The 17,170-nt window shown below is 48.7% G+C and overlaps 1 protein-coding gene across 1 annotated transcript in view; it reads right to left on the bottom strand.

Moving 5' to 3' along the window:
- The window catches only part of EDA2R (ectodysplasin A2 receptor), a 235,331-nt gene that overhangs the window by 46,701 nt on the left and 171,460 nt on the right, over window positions 1-17,170 (bottom strand). The window contains exon 7 of the mRNA XM_040405782.1: window positions 14,792-14,932. Within this exon, the coding sequence (XP_040261716.1) occupies window positions 14,792-14,932 (141 nt within the window). The remainder of the gene's footprint in view (window positions 1-14,791; window positions 14,933-17,170) is intronic.

Here is a 17,170-nt window from a genome sequence, read left to right on the forward strand (position 1 = left end):
AATTCCCTAAATAATTTTTTTCTGCTGTATCAGGCCAAGTTTAAATCGATCCATAAAAGGGTATATTAGATTTAAGGTGCGGATAGTGTCATCCTCAATAACTTCACACGCTACCGTGCATTTCCAAGTTTAATTCTGTCCGTAAACGTATACCTGTCACCCAGCGCCTAAATAATAGGCCTAAAATTTATATTCAGCTAAATCTGTGTTTATTGCTGAGGCTGGTCAATTCATTTAGTGTCCGCCAAAGCACAGTTTTTGTTCTGGGTTGAATACAATTCCCAACTTAGCAATTCCCTAAATAATTTTTTTCTGCTGTATCAGGCCAAGTTTAAATCGATCCATAAAAGGGTATATTAGATTTAAGGTGCGGATAGTGTCATCCTCAATAACTTCACACGCTACCGTGCATTTCCAAGTTTAATTCTGTCCGTAAATGTATACCTGTCACCCAGCGCCTAAATAATAGGCCTAAAATTTATATTCAGCTAAATCTGTGTTTATTGCTGAGGCTGGTCAATTAATTTAGTGTCCGCCAAAGCACAGTTTTTGTTCTGGGTTGAATACAATTCCCAACTTGGCAATTCCCTAAATATTTTTTTTCTGTTGTATCAGGCCAAGTTTAAATCGATCCATAAAAGGGTATAGTAGATTTAAGGTGCGGATAGTGTCATCCTCAATAACTTCACACGCTACCGTGCATTTTCAAGTTTAATTCTGTCCGTAAACGTATACCTGTCACCCAGCGCCTAAATAATAGGCCTAAAATTTATATTCAGCTAAATCTGTGTTTATTGCTGAGGCTGGTCAATTCATTTAGTGTCCGCCAAAGCACAGTTTTTGTTCTGGGTTGAATACAATTCCCAACTTAGCAATTCCCTAAATAATTTTTTTCTGCTGTATCAGGCCAAGTTTAAATTGATCCATAAAAGGGTATATTAGATTTAAGGTGCGGATAGTGTCATCCTCAATAACTTCACACGCTACCGTGCATTTCCAAGTTTAATTCTGTCCGTAAACGTATACCTGTCACCCAGCGCCTAAATAATAGGCCTAAAATTTATATTCAGCTAAATCTGTGTTTATTGCTTAGGCTGGTCAATTCATTTAGTGTCCGCCAAAGCACAGTTTTTGTTCTGGGTTGAATACAATTCCCAACTTAGCAATTCCCTAAATCAGTTGTTTCTGCTGTATCAGGCCAACTTTAAATCTATCCATAAAAGGGTATATTAGATTCAAGGTGCGGATAGGGTCATCCTCAATAACTTCACACGCTACCGTGCATTTTCAAGTCTAATTCTGTCCGTAAAAGGGATACCTGTCATCCAGCACCTAAATACTAGGCCTACAATTTATATTCAGCTAAATCTGTCGTTACTGCTGTGCCTGTATTAGTGTAATACGGTACCTAAATAGATAGCCAGATAGTGTTAGGTGCCTGTGGAAAAAAAAGGCCTGAATTTGAATTCAATACATTGGGCCAAATAATTTTTTTCTTATTGTGGTGAACGGTAACAATGAGGAAAACATCTAGTAAGGGACGCGGACATGGTCGTGGTGGTGTTAGTGGACCCTCTGGTGCTGGGAGAGGACGTGGCCGTTCTGCCACAGCCACACGTCCTAGTGAACCAACTACCTCAGGGCCCAGTAGCAGCCAGAATTTACAGCGATATTTGGTGGGGCCCAATGCCGTTCTAAGGATGGTAAGGCCTGAGCAGGTACAGGCATTAGTCAATTGGGTGGCTGACAGTGGATCTAGCACGTTCACATTATCTCCCACCCAGTCTTCTGCAGAAAGCGCACAGATGGCGCATGAAAACCAAGCCCATCAGTCTGTCACATCACCCCCATGCATATCAGGGAAACTGTCTGAGCCTCAAGTTATGCAGCAGTCTCTTATGCTGTTTGAAGACTCTGCTGGCAGGGTTTCCCAAGGGCATCCACCTAGCCCTTCCCCAGGGGTGGAAGAGATAGAATGCACTAACGCACAACCACTTATGTTTCCTAATGATGAGGACATGGGAATACCACATCAGCACGTCTCTGATGATGACGAAACACAGGTGCCAACTGCTGCGTCTTTCTGCAGTGTGCAGACTGAACAGGAGGTCAGGGAGGAAGACTCAGTGGAAGACGATGCAGGGGACAATGAGGTCCTAGACCCCACATGGAATGAAGGTCGTGCCACTGATTTTCAGAATTCGGAGGAAGAGGCAGTGGTGAGACTGAGCCAACAGCGTAGCAAAAGAGGGAGCAGTGGGCAAAAGCAGAACACCCGCCGCCAAGAGAGTCCGTCTGCTATTGGCCACCGCCATCTGGGACCCAGCACCCCAAAGGCAGCTTAAAGGAGTTCCCTGGTGTGGCAGTTCTTCAAACAATGTGCTGACGACAAGACCCGAGTGGTTTGCACGCTGTGCCAACAGAGCCTGAAGCGAGGCATTAACGTTCTGAACCTTAGCACAACCTGCATGACCAGGCACCTGCATGCAAAGCATGAACTGCAGTGGAGTAAACACCTTAAAAACAAGGAACTCACTCAGGCTCCCCCTGCTACCTCTTCTGCTGCTGCCGCCTCTGCCTCTTCCTCCGCCTCTGGAGGAACGTTGGCACCTGCCGCCCAGCAAACAGAGGATGTACCACCAACACCACCACCACCTCCGTCACCAAGCATCTCAACCATGTCACACGGCAGCGTTCAGCTCTCCATCTCACAAACATTTGAGAGAAAGCGTAAATTCCCACCTAGCCACCCTCGATCCCTGGCCCTGAATGCCAGCATTTCTAAACTACTGGCCTATGCAATGCTGTCATTCAGGCTGGTGGACACAGACAGCTTCAAACAGCTCATGTCGCTTGCTGTCCCACAGTATGTTGTTCCCAGCCGCCACTACTTCTGGAAGAGAGCCGTGCCTTCCCTGCACAACCAAGTATCCGATAAAATCAAGTGTGCACTGCGCAACGCTATCTGTGGCAAGGTCCACCTAACCACAGATACGTGGACCAGTAAGCACGGCCAGGGACGCTATATCTCTCTAACTGCACACTGGGTAAATGTAGTGGCGGCTGGGCCCCAGGCGAAGAGCTGTTTGGCGCACGTCCTTCCGCCGCCAAGGATCGCAGGGCAACATTCTTTGCCTCCTGTTGCCTCCTCCTCCTACTCTGCTTCCTCCTCCTCTTCTTCCACCTGCTCATCCAGTCAGCCACACACCTTCACCACCAACTTCAGCACAGCCCAGGGTAAACGTCAGCAGGCCATTCTGAAACTCATATGTTTGGGGGACAGGCCCCACACCGCACAGGAGTTGTGGCGGGGTATAGAACAACAGACCGACGAGTAGTTGCTGCCGGTGAGCCTCAAGCCTGGCCTGGTGGTGTGCGATAATGGGCGACATCTCGTTGCAGCTCTGGGACTAGCCGGTTTGACGCACATCCCTTGCCTGGCGCATGTGCTGAATTTGGTGGTGCAGAAGTTCATTCACAACTACCCCGACATGTCAGAGCTGCTGCATAAAGTGCGGGCCGTCTGTGCGCGCTTCCGGCGTTCACATCCTGCCGCTGCTCGCCTGTCTGTGCTACAGCGTAACTTCGGCCTTCCCGCTCACCGCCTCATATGCGATGTGCCCACCAGGTGGAACTCCACCTTGCACATGCTGGACAGACTGTGCGAGAAGCAGCAGGCCATAGTGGAGTTTCAGCTGCAGGTCAGTCGCACTGCGGAACAGCACCACTTCACCACCAATGACTGGGCCTCCATGCGAGACCTGTGTGCCCTGTTGCGCTGTTTCGAGTACTCCACCAACATGGCCAGTGGCGATGACGCCGTTATCAGCGTTACAATACCACTTCTATGTCTCCTTGAGAAAACACTTAGGGCGATGATGGAAGAGGAGGTGGCCCAGGAGGAGGAGGAGGAGGAAGAGGGGTCATTTTTAGCACTTTCAGGCCAGTCTCTTCGAAGTGATTCAGAGGGAGGTTTTTTGCAACAGCAGAGGCCAGGTACAAATGTGGCCAGCCAGGGCCCACTACTGGAGGACGAGGATGAGGAGGAGGTGGAGGAGGATGAGGATGAAGCATGTTCACAGCGGGGTGGCACCCAACGCAGCTCGGGCCCATCACTGGTGCGTGGCTGGGGGGAAACGCAGGACGATGATGATACGCCTCCCACAGAGGACAGCTTGTCCTTACCTCTGGGCAGCCTGGCACACATGAGCGATGACATGCTGCAGTGCCTGCGCAACGACAGCAGAGTTGCCCACATTTTAACGTGTGCAGACTACTGGGTTGCCACCCTGCTGGATTCCCGGTACAAAGACAATGTGCCCACCTTACTTCCTGCACTGGAGAGTGATAGGAAGATGCGCGACTACAAGCGCACATTGGTAGACGCGCTACTGAGAGCATTCCCAAATGTCACAGGGGAACAAGTGGAAGCCCAAGGCGAAGGCAGAGGAGGAGCAAGAGGTCGCCAACGCAGCTGTGTCACGGCCAGCTCCGCTGAGGGCAGGGTTAGCATGGCAGAGATGTGGAAAAGTTTTGTCAACACGCCACAGCTAACTGCACCACCACCTGATACGGAACGTGTTAGCAGGAGGCAATATTTCACTAACATGGTGGAACAGTACGTGTGCACACCGCTCCACGTACTGACTGATGGTTCGACCCCATTCAACTTATGGGTCTCCAAATTGTCCACGTGGCCAGAGCTAGCCTTTTATGCCTTGGAGGTGCTGGCCTGCCCGGCGGCCAGCGTTTTGTCTGAACGTGTATTCAGCACGGCAGGGGGCGTCATTACAGACAAATGCAGCCGCCTGTCTACAGCCAATGTGCCAATACGTTCATAAAAATGAACCAGGCATGGATCCCACAGGACCTGTCCATCCCTTGTGCATATTAGACATTAACTACCTCCCCTTAACCATATATTATTGTACTCCAGGGCACTTCCTCATTCAATCCTATTTTTATTTTCATTTTACCATTATATTGCGGGGCAACCCAAAGTTGAATAAACCTCTCCTCTGTCTGGGTGCCGGGGCCTAAAAATATCTGACAGTGGCCTGTTCCAGTGTTGGGTGACATGAAGCCTGATTCTCTGCTATGACATGAAGCCTGAATCTCTGCTATGGGACCTCTCTCCTCTGTCTGGGTGCCAGGGCCTAAATATCTGACAATGGACTGTTCCAGTTTTGGGTGACGTGAAGCATGATTCTCTGCTATGACATGAAGCCTGAATCTCTGCTATGGGACCTCTCTACTCTGTCTGGGTGCCAGGTCCTAAATATCTGACAATGGACTGTTCCAGTTTTGGGTGATGTGAAGCATGATTCTCTGCTATGACATGAAGCCTGAATCTCTGCTATGGGACCTCTCTCCTCTTTCTGGGTGCCGGGGCCTAAATATCTGACAATGGACTGTTCCAGTTTTGGCTGACGTGAAGCCTGATTCTCTGCTATGACATGAAGACTGATTCTCTGCTGACATGAAGCCTGATTCTCTGCTATGGGACCTCTCTCCAATTGATATTGGTTAAATTTTATTTATTTTATTTTTATTTTTATTCATTTCCCTATCCACATTTGTTTGCAGGGGATTTAACTACATTTTGCTGCCTTTTGCAGCCCTCTAGCCCTTTCCTGGGCTGTTTTACAGCCTTTTTAGTGCCAAAAAGTTTGGGTCCCCATTGACTTCAACGGGGTTCGGGACGAAGTTCGGGTCGGGTTCGGATCCCGAACCCGAACATTTCCGGGAAGTTCGGCCGAACTTCTCGAACCCGAACATCCAGGTGTTTGCTCAACTCTACCTATGACTGATTCCTGGGGAACACTAACAGCAAAAGGAATAAGAGAAGAAGGAGAACTAGCAAATCATAGGCTGAAACAGAGACTTCAGAGATAGAAAAGAGAGAGCAATCTACTTAAGGCCAACTGCCCTTTGGTGAGGGCAGTTTCTTTAGCGCGTAGAGTGTGGTAACCAGATAGATTGTAATGGATCAAGGAGAGTTAACAGATAGGCAGTGGATGACCAAGCACTCCAGGTGTTTAGAGATGAGGGGAAGATTAGAGACAGGTTATGAAAATGTTTGAAAGAGGAAGGGAACATACCAGAAGAGAGAGAGTTGAACATTTTGGTTAGGTGAGTAGAGACAGCTCGAAGAGATGTGAAGGAACAGGGTCAGTAGTGCATGTGGTAGGATAAGAAGAAGAGAGAATCCTGGAGACTTCTTCTGTGACTGGGTCGAATGTAGATGGATGGTTCGGTAGAGAAAAGGATCCGGCATTTAGAGGCGGGGAGCTGATTTTCTGCTGGATGTTTTCAATTTTCTCTTTGAAATATGTGGCCAGATCAGCACAGAGATCTGTAATAGATGCCTGCACTTTTGGACTGAGGAGGGAGTGAAAAGGCTCTTAGGTATTTTTTGGATTATTGGATAGTGAGGAATCAAGGACGTGGTGGAAAGGACATGAAACATGTTTGGTAAGGTGAAGGGCAGAGTTATACGTTTTCAGTATAAATTTGTAGAGCTTCTACAGTAACTGCATGGGGTGTGGTGGAAAGTGTTTGATGATTGGTCAGATTCAGAAGAATTATGTTGAAGGGTGAGGTGAAGGGCCAAGTTCTAAGTACTCAGTATAAATTCTCTAGGGTATGATTTTTCTCCTTAGGCATTCAGCATACCTGTAGCATCACCTGAGGATGTCATTATAGTGTTTTGCAGCCAGTTCTGGACAGGAGAGGTAAAAGACCGGAGACAATGATGACTGTAGAGTGTCTATAGGTGTATGAGGGTTGATGGCATGTAGATTTAAGAATGTGTGATAAGTAGGAGTGTGCTGAGATGGATGAGAATTTGCGATAGAGAAGGAGAGAAGGTTGTGATCAGAGGGAAAGGTAGGAGAGTTAGTAAAGTCAGAAACCGAGCACAGCAAGAAGAAATCCAGGTCAAGTGTGTTGCCGTCTTTATGTGTCTGAGAGCTAAGGGTCTTTTACACTGACCAATGTTTCAGCTGACTAATGCTAACAAGCTGTCACGAACTGGCAGGACAGGTAGTGAATCCTCTGGACCAGAGAGGCGATGGCACGGGTAGTACTAGAGGACCGGTTCTAAGCAGTTACTGGTCTTCACCAGAGCCCGCCGCAAGGCGGGGTGGATTTGCCGCGGCGGTAACTACCAGGTTGAGTCCCCTAGTAACAACTCAACCTCTCTGGCAACTGATAAGTCGTGGTACACAGGGAGAAGGTAAGAGCGTAGTCGGACGTAGCAGCGGTCAGGGCAGGCGGCACAGGTTCAAAGGCGAGTGGACGGTAGCAACGGGTACGGCAACAGGTAAGGCAAACTAACATAGTAGGGAACGCTTTCTCTGAGGCACAAGGCACAAAGATCCGGCAGAAAGCTGTGGGAGTAGAAGGTATAAATGGGCAGTGCACAGGTGCAGCCTAATTAAGTCAGCACTGCCTCTCACAACCTTAACCCTTAATAACCCCTTTGGACCAGGCACCAATCACTGGTGCACTGGTCCTTTGAATCTAAGAGTCCCGGCGCGCGCGCGCCCTAGAGAGCGAGGACGCACACGCCGAGACGCTGGAGTGCTGCCTGGGGGCATACGCTGTGAGCGCTCTGAGGCCAGCAGGGGACCCTGAGCGCTCAGCGTAACAGTACCCCCCCCTTTGGTCTCCCTCCCTTTTTGGTATAAAAGAACTTGCGGATGACACTGCGGTCCAGGATGTTCTCCTCCGGCTCCCATGACCTCTCCTCAGGACCGCAGCCCTCCCAGTCGACCCAAAAAAATCTTTTCCCCCGGGAGATCTTGGTCGCCAAGATCTCCTTGACAGAGAATATATCGGAGGTACCGGCGACAGGGGTGGGAGAAACAAGCTTGGGAGAAAAACGGTTAAAGACAGCAGGTTTAAGAAGGGAGACATGGAAGGAGTTATGGATTCGGAGGGAGGGAGGAAGATGGAGCTGATAAGAAACTTGATTGATACAACTCTTGATTTTATAGGGTCCCAAGAAACGAGGGCCCAACTTGTTACTTGGGACCCTAAATCGGATGTACCTAGAGGAGAGCCACACCTTGTCACCCGGACGAAATTTCGGTGGAGATCTGCGTCTCTTGTCAGCTTGAACCTTCATACGGGCGGAAGCCCTGAGGAGAGCAGCGTGGATTTCTCGCCAGATGGAGGAAAAATCCTGTACAAGACTGTCAACGGCAGGTACAGAAGAAGGCGTGGGAGACTGCGGCAGAGGTGGAAGAGGATGACGGCCAAAAACTACAAGGAAAGGAGACTTGTTAGAGGCAGAGGATTGTTTGTAGTTGTAGGAGAACTCCGCCCAGGGAAGTAGATCAACCCAGTCGTCATGGCGTGAGGATACAAAGTGACGCAGATAGTCAACCAAAATCTGGTTCACCCGTTCTACTTGGCCGTTAGACTGAGGATGGTACGAAGAAGAAAAGTCCAATTTGATCCCGAGCTGAGCACATAGAGCCTTCCAGAATTTGGAGACGAATTGTACCCCACGATCCGAGACAATATGTTTGGGAAGGCCATGGAGAAGGAAGATGTGTTGGAAAAATTGTTTGGCCAACATGGGTGCAGAGGGTAGACCGGGCAGGGGTACAAAGTGAGCCATCTTGGAGAAGCGATCCACCACGACCCAAATAACGGACTTGCCATGGGAGGAGGGAAGATCTGTAATAAAGTCCATGGCGATGTGAGACCAGGGAACTTCAGGAACAGGTAGAGGCAAGAGGAGACCCGCTGGTTTCTGGCGAGGCGATTTATCCCGGGCGCAAATCGTAGAGGCCTGGACGAAGTCTGAGACATCTTTCTCCAGAGGAGACCACCAGTACCTTTGGGAGATTAGTTGGAGAGACTTTAGCACCCCTGGGTGACCGGCAAAAGGGGAGGTGTGGCCCCACTTGAGAATTCGCAGCCGCTGACGTGGAGGTACGTAGGATTTGCCAGGAGGAAGAAGGCGCAGGTCCACGGGAGCGACTGTAATAAGGCGTTCTGGAGGGATAATATATCGAGGTGTTAACTCGTCGCCCACCACATCAGAGGAGCGAGACAGAGCATCTGCCCTAATGTTCTTACAAGCCGGACGGAAATGGATCTCAAAGTTAAAGCGGGCGAAGAACAGAGACCAACGAGCCTGACGGGGATTTAATCTCTGAGCAGACTGGAGATAAGCCAGGTTCTTGTGGTCCATGAAGATGTACACAGGATGTGTGGCGCCCACGAGTAAATGTCTCCATTCCTCCAGTGCCAATTTAATAGCCAGCAGTTCCCTGTCCCCAATGGAGTAATTTCTCTCTGCGGAAGAGAATGTTTTAGAAAAGAAGCCACAAGTTGAAGTCTTGCCCCGGGAAGACTTCTGGGTGAGGACAGCTCCGGCTCCCACCGAGGAGGCATACACTTCAAGAGACAAGGGCTTGGTGGAATCTGGTCTAGAGAGAACGGGTGCAGAGGCAAAGGCGGATTTCAGGGACTGGAAGGCTTCCTCGGCTTGGGAAGGCCAGGATTTGGGGTTAGCTCCTTTTCTAGTGAGGGCCACGATAGGAGCTACCAGAGTGGAATAGTGAGGGATGAATTGCCTGTAGTAATTCGCAAAGCCCAGAAATCTTTGTATGGCTCGGAGACGAGAGGGACGTGGCCAATCCAGAACCGCCGAGAGTTTGGCTGGGTCCATTTGAAGTCCTTGGGCTGAGATAATGTATCCCAGGAAAGGCAGGGAGGTCCGTTCAAAAAGACATTTTTCAAGTTTAGCGTACAGGCGATTTCTCCTAAGACGAGTAAGAACTTGTTGCACATGGACCCGGTGTTGATCCAAATTGGAGGAAAAGATGAGGATATCATCCAGGTATACGACCACGCAGGTGTAAAGTAAGTCCCTGAAAATATCATTGACGAATTCCTGGAAGACAGCAGGTGAGTTGCAGAGGCCGAAGGGCATCACCAAATACTCGAAATGGCCGTCCCTTGTGTTAAAGGCGGTCTTCCATTCGTCTCCCTCACGGATACGGATCAGATTATAGGCCCCTCGAAGGTCCAATTTAGTGAAGATCTTAGCCCCTCGGAGACGATCAAATAGCTCAGAGATTAGAGGCAGAGGGTAACGGTTCTTGATGGTAATTTTATTAAGACCTCTGTAGTCAATGCAGGGGCGGAGGGAGCCATCTTTTTTAGTCACGAAGAAAAAACCGGCCCCAGCAGGAGAAGAAGATTTTCTTATGAATCCTCTCTGTAGGTTCTCACGTATATAGTCGGACATGGCAAGAGTCTCAGTAGGTGAGAGAGGATAAATTCTGCCCCGAGGTGGAGTAGTACCAAGTATCAGGTCGATCGGGCAATCATAGGATCGGTGAGGAGGAAGATCCTCAGCTTGTTTCTTGCAGAAGACATCCGTGAAGGAATGGTATGGCTTGGGCAGCCCAGAAGGCGGAGAAACTTGCGGGTTATGTTTGACCAGAGCAGGCTTGAGACAGCGGTCTGAACAGGAGGAGCCCCAACGCAGGATCTCACCGGTGGACCAATTCAGGACAGGGCTATGACGTTGAAGCCACGTCAGACCCAGGAGGAGTTCGGAGGAACAGAAGGGAAGGACAAAGAACTCTAAAGTCTCGGTATGAAATATTCCGATGTCCATCTGCAGAGGCTGGGTACGGAACTGCACGGTGGCTGAGAGTCTCTCACCGTTAACAGTAGAGATGAAAAACGGCTTGGGTAGATGGATTACTGGAATACGGTACTTGTCAACCAAGGAGGCGTGAATGAAGTTGCCAGCTGAACCGGAATCCAAGAAGGCGGCTGCGGAAAAAGAGAACTTGGAAGAGATGATCAACTGCACGGGTATGATGAGACGTGGAGAGGAAGAATCCACACCTAGCAACGCCTCTCCCACGCTTACTAAGTGCGAGCGTTTCCCGAACGCGGTGGACGGAGAGGACAATCTCTAAGGAAGTGCTTGGTACTGGCACAGTACAGACACAGGTTCTCGTTTCTGCGGCGGCTTCGTTCTTGCGGAGTCAAGCGTGACCGATCCACCTGCATGGCTTCCATGGCGGAAAACCCAGTAGCGGGTTGAGGTGGATGCAGAAAAACGGGAGCCAGACGAGGAAAGCGTCTAGGACGAGCTTTTTCCTTTTCAAGGAGGAGTTCCTCTTGTCTTTCGGCGAAACGTTTGTCTATCCTAGTGGCCAGCAAAATGAGGTCACTAAGAGTGGAAGGAAGCTCACGTGCAGCCAGAACGTCCTTTACGTCACTGTTAAGTCCTTTCTTGAAGGTGGCGCAAAGGGCTTCATTGTTCCAGTTCAGCTCAGAGGCCAGGGTGCGGAACTGAATGGCATAGTCACCCACGGAAGAACCTCCTTGGGTCAAATTTAGTAAGGCAGTCTCTGCGGCGGTAACCCGGGCAGGCTCCTCAAAAACATTCCGGAACTCTAGGCAGAAGCTCTGGACGGAAGCGGTGGCAGGATCTGTGCGGTCCCATAGTGGTGTAGCCCAGGCCAGGGCCTTCCCGGACAGTAAACTGAGTATAAAGGCTACCTTGGCTCGCTCAGAAGGAAACTGGTCGGACAGAAGCTCGAGGTGGAGAGAGCACTGCGACAATAACCCACGGCACTGCTTAGGATCTCCGTCATATTTGTCTGGTAAGGACAAACGGATTCTGGAACCGGTGGTAACTGCAGGCGGAGGTGATGCAGCAGGAGCAGATGGAGGAGCTGGCTGTTGCAGAGAAGGCAGGAGCTGCTGCAACATAGCGGTCAACTGGGCCAGCTGTTGACCCTGCTGGGCCACAATGGTGGTGAGGTCCTCCAGGCTTGGCAGGGGAACATCAGCAAGATTCATGGCCGGATCTTACTGTCACGAACCGGCAGGACAGGTAGTGAATCCTCTGGACCAGAGAGGCGATGGCACGGGTAGTACTAGAGGACCGGTTCTAAGCAGTTACTGGTCTTCACCAGAGCCCGCCGCAAGGCGGGGTGGATTTGCCGCGGCGGTAACTACCAGGTCATGTCCCCTAGTAACAACTCGACCTCTCTGGCAGCTGATAAGGTGTGGTACACAGAGAGAAGGTAAGAGCGTAGTCGGACGTAGCAGCGGTCAGGGCAGGCGGCAAAGGTTCAAAGGCGAGTGGACGGTAGCAACGGGTACGGCAACAGGTAAGGCAAACTAACATAGTAGGGAACGCTTTCTCTGAGGCACAAGGCACAAAGATCCGGCAGAAAGCTGTGGGAGGAGAAGGTATAAATGGGCAGTGCACAGGTGCAGCCTAATTAAGCCAGCACTGCCTCTCACAACCTTAACCCTTAATAACCCCTTTGGACCAGGCACCAATCACTGGTGCACTGGTCCTTTGAATATAAGAGTCCCGACGCGCGCGCGCCCTAGAGAGCGAGGACGCACACGCCGAGACGCTGTAGTGCTGCCTGGGGGCATACGCTGTGAGCGCTCCGAGGCCAGCAGGGGACCCGGAGCGCTCAGCGTAACACAAGCGTTCATACGGATGCTTGTTAGTGATAAACTATCCGTGTAAAGGTGCTGCCAATTACCTGATGAACGAGTGAAATGCTTGTTCATTGGCTAATAGATGATTTGTGCAGTCACTTAAATCATCATTTGCAAACAATGATTCTATATGGGACGAGCGATGATCTCTTCCACTGATGATCAAGCAATTGATCAAGCAATTGTGCCTCCTTACCAACAATCGTTAGCTATATCGGGCATTGTAAAGGGGCCTTTACAAAGTTGTGAAGGGCCAAGAGAAGAGACAAGAGAAAAAAAACTGGAAATCAGATGGAGAGTTTGGGCTGTCAATGGAGATGTTAAAAGTTGCCCAAAATGAGAGTTGATCATTCTGAGGACAGGAAGTGTGCAATCAAGGTACAAAAAATGATCCAGGAATTGGGTGGGTGATCCAGGGGGGTGGTATACAGCCACCACTCTCAGAGAGAAGATGGACCTCAAAATATGGGAGTTTAAGTGATGGAACTGGGGGAACAACCTGGAAGAAGTATGCTGACCTGGGGTTATGAGAAAAATGTAAGCCACCATAAATAAAGCAGCAGGGGAAGGCCATGTGATGTCACTGTACATCAGTCACATGGCCTAGTTTCAGCTCAGCCGCATTGAAGTCAATAAGACTGAGGTGCAATACCAAACACAGCCACTATACAATGTATGGTGACCATGGTGGCTCCATGAAACAATTGATTGGAGGGGGTGCCAGGACTTGGATAACCCCTTCAAGAGAATTAGTAAGAAAAAATGTATGAATGTAGGGGAGTTTGTTGCACGCCAACCATGGGTTCCAGAGCGCGCAGTTACATGAGGGTTTCAATGTGCAATGGCACAGGGGATGAAAGTAGAAATGGACGAGATTAAGTAGAGATGTCTTCTAGAAGCAAACAGGATAAATACATTTATATTTTAATAGTTCAGGAATTTTGGGAAATGGCGGTCTATTATGTTTATGTTTTTTATTATTTTTTTAATACTGGGTAAAGGAGGTAATTTAAATTTTAATATTTTTTAAAACTTTTTTATTATTATTTTTGTACTTTTTTTTAGCGCCCTCTTAAGGAGCTCCTCCGATCACCACCTGGGGGAGCCATTCCAGGCCTTCAGATGATGTGGTCAAATACACAACCTCTGAAAGGTTAACTGTCTGTGATTGGCGTTATTGCGATCATAGACATCAGCCCTGGGCCTCTGCTGTTTAAAATAGCAGACACCAGGCGGCTACGGCATCTGCTGCGCTCATGAGACAACTTCTGCCATATGTACTGCGGCAGTCGTCTAAGAATTAACCCACAAAAACAATTACAGATCTTTCTTGGGCACTCACCCTTCTCACACAGCATGGTCATCATTACTGTTTCAACAACACATGCCTACATCTTACCTGATGTGTCATCTCTATTTCTCTCTTGCGAAGAGCGCACTCATGCTTGTTTGAATTATTCATTTTTTACTAGTTGGTTGCTGCAGAATCTGTTGGCGCTTTGTAAGTAAAGATTATCATTATTATTATTATTATTATTAATAATAATAATAATAATAATAATAATAATAAAAAAGACTTATAGATGTAAGGGATCCACTACTTTAACACAGATGTGACAGCTATCACTGTATTAGGCTACTTTCACACCTGCGTTTAGGTCGGATCCGTCTGGTATGTGCCCAGACGGATCCGCACCTATAATGCAAACGCTTAGATCCGTTCAGAACGGATCCGTTTGCATTACCATGAACAAAAAAAAAAATTTTTTTTTTTTTTTTTTTTTTGTTCATGATAATGCAAACGGATCCGTTTTGACTTTACATTGAAAGTCAATGGGAGACGGATCCGTTTGAAAATTGAGCCATACTGTGTCAACTTCAAACGGATCCGTCCCCATTGACTTACATTGTAAGTCTGGACGGATCCGTTTGCCTCCGCACGGCCAGGCGGACACCTGAATGCTGCAAGCTGCGTTCAGGTGTCCGCCTGCTGAGCGGAGCGGAGGACAAACGGAGCCAGACTGATGCATTCTGAGCGGATCCGCATCCATTCAGAATGCATTAGGGCTGGACGGATCCTTTCGGGGCCGCTTGTGAGCCCCTTCAAACGGAACTCACAAGCGGAGCCCCGAACGCTAGTGTGAAAGTAGCCTTAGACAGGCCTAAAAAAGGCTCTGGCCAAAACATTGCAGACATGAGTCCTGCTTTTCTGATGTTTACTGCTGTAGTACAGATGTGAAAAGCTCAGAAATTCTTGTACTAAGCAATATAAGGAAAGTCTCACCTTGCATTTGTCCAGAAATGCCCGTGGAGCCAAAACACAATGGAGGGCCTTGATGCTCCCCATGGGGGCTATGCGCAGACTCCCTTTGTCCTTCATTTATTCTATGAGGTTGTCCTGCTAAATCTTGTGACCTACGGAAAGCTGCAAAATAATATGATGAAGAGTCTAAGTTTATTCAATTCATGAAACACAAATTTATTCAGCAAAATAAATAATACCAAAAAGAAAATATATTTGCAAAAATAATAGAGGTCGTTCTGGAAGCATATACAGTATACCTTAGCTCTGATTTTTATGGCTGCAGACCAATCATTCCCAAGTCCAATGAAGTAACAAACGCCTTCAAGTAAGTGTATGTCTCATAAACATAATCCACAGCTGAACACTACCTAATGTATGACCAAACGTATGAAAATAGTGTAATAAAAAATACAACCCCCCCTCAAAAAAAAAAAAAATTAAAATAAATTTTCTTGCACAAGCATTACATAAAAAACTGCTGAAACCAAGTTTTTCTTCCGCTGTACATGTACGACAGCAGTCGTCTAAGAGTTAAACTTATAGTGCCAGTGTTCATCACTCTTTGACCTCTGGCATCACAACTGATGCGCTGGATGAATATGAGATATTTATAGGATCAGTGCAGTGGCCGGTTTGGGATGGCCCCAACGCTACGCTGGGTCCCCCGGACACTGTCGAGGTGTCACCACGTATTGCTGCTCTCCGGGAGGGATGGTAAGGAGTGGTGCACCCCAATGGGAAATAGGTTCAGAGAGTCAGGGTCTGCAGTTAACCAGGGTGCTTCTATATTGGAAGAATTCAAGTACAAAACAATACAGGCGAGGCATTGGGCTGGCCTCTCCAGTCTCCTCCCTGGCAGAAGAAGGGGTTGATGCTGAGGAAAGGCCTGAGCTAGCTGTCCCTCTTTCTCTTCAGAAGGCTGGTACCCTGGTCCAAGGCTGGTGATCCAGGGTCTGTGGCAGCATACCCCCTTCTCAACGGCTTCTTCTGGTCACTCAGTAGTCTGGCAGAGTCTCCTCTCTGGCAGAAGAAGGGTTTGATGCTGAGGAAAGGCCTGAGCTAGTTGTCCCTCTCTCAGAAGGCTGGCATCCTGGTCAAGGGCCCACGGTCTGTAGCTCAGTAGTCTGGGTGGCTCCTTGGTCACAGGGCTAGTGACCCATGGTCTGTGCCTCAGCGTCCCCATCTCAGTATCTTCTTCTGGTCACTCATGCAGGCTGGCATCAGTCTCCCCTCCAAGCACTGGTCCCTAACTGCAGCACAATAGGGGCTCTGACTGCTCTCCTTATATACAGTTTTTGCTAGCCTAGAACCTTCTAATGGGAGGGGTGGAGTGGAGAAACTCAGCACAAACAGATACATTGTTACAGCTCCCGTCTGGTATAGACTTACATTAGGATACTTTCACACTTGCGGCAGAGAGATCCGGCAAGCAGTTCCGTCGCCGGAACTACCTGCCGGATCAGGCAAAACGTATGCCAACTGATGGCATTAGTAAGACTGATCAGGATCCTGATCAGTCTTAAAAATGCCTGATCAGTCGAAAAAATGCATTGAAATGCCGGATCCGTCTTTCCGGTGTCATCCGGCAAAAACGGATCCGGCATTTATTTTTTTCACCTTTTTTTCAGTCTGCGCATGCGCAGACCGGAAGGACGGATCCGGCATTCCGGTATTCTGAATGCCGGATCTGGCACTAATACATTCCTATGGGAAAAAATGGCGGATCCGGCATTCAGGCAAGTCTTCAGTTTTTTTCGCCTGAGATTAAACCGTAGCATACTGCGGTTTTCTCTTTTGCCTGATCAGTCAAAACGACTGAACTGAAGACATCCTGATGCATCCTGAACGGATTACTCTCCATTCAGAATGCATGGGGATAAAACTGATCAGTTCTTTTCCGGTATAGAGCCTTTGTGATGGAACTCTATGCCGGAAAAGAAAAACGCAAGTGTGAAAGTACCCTTAAAGGGCTTCTGTCACCCCACAAAAGTCTTTTTTTTTTTTTTGGATAGTTACATTCCTTATAGCGCGATATAGGAGAATATAATCTTATCACTTACTTTCATGCGGCCGTTTCTTTAGAAAACGAAGTTTTATAATATGTAAATCCGGTCTCTACCAGCAAGTAGGGCGTCTACTTGCTGGTAGCCGCAGCAGAAAACCGCCCCCTCGCCGTGTTGATTGACAGGGCCAGCCGTGATCATCTCCTCCGGCCGGCCCTGTCAGTATTTCAAAAATCGCGCGCCTCTGTTCATTCGGCGCAGGCGCTCTGAGATGAGGAGGCTCGTCTCCTCAGAACTCCCTCAGTGCGCCTGCGCCGATGACATCACCTAAAGAGAAGACGTCATCGGCGCAGGC

This window comes from Bufo bufo, chromosome 8 (genome assembly GCF_905171765.1).
Source record: "Bufo bufo chromosome 8, aBufBuf1.1, whole genome shotgun sequence".
Taxonomy (NCBI): Eukaryota; Metazoa; Chordata; class Amphibia; order Anura; family Bufonidae; genus Bufo; species Bufo bufo.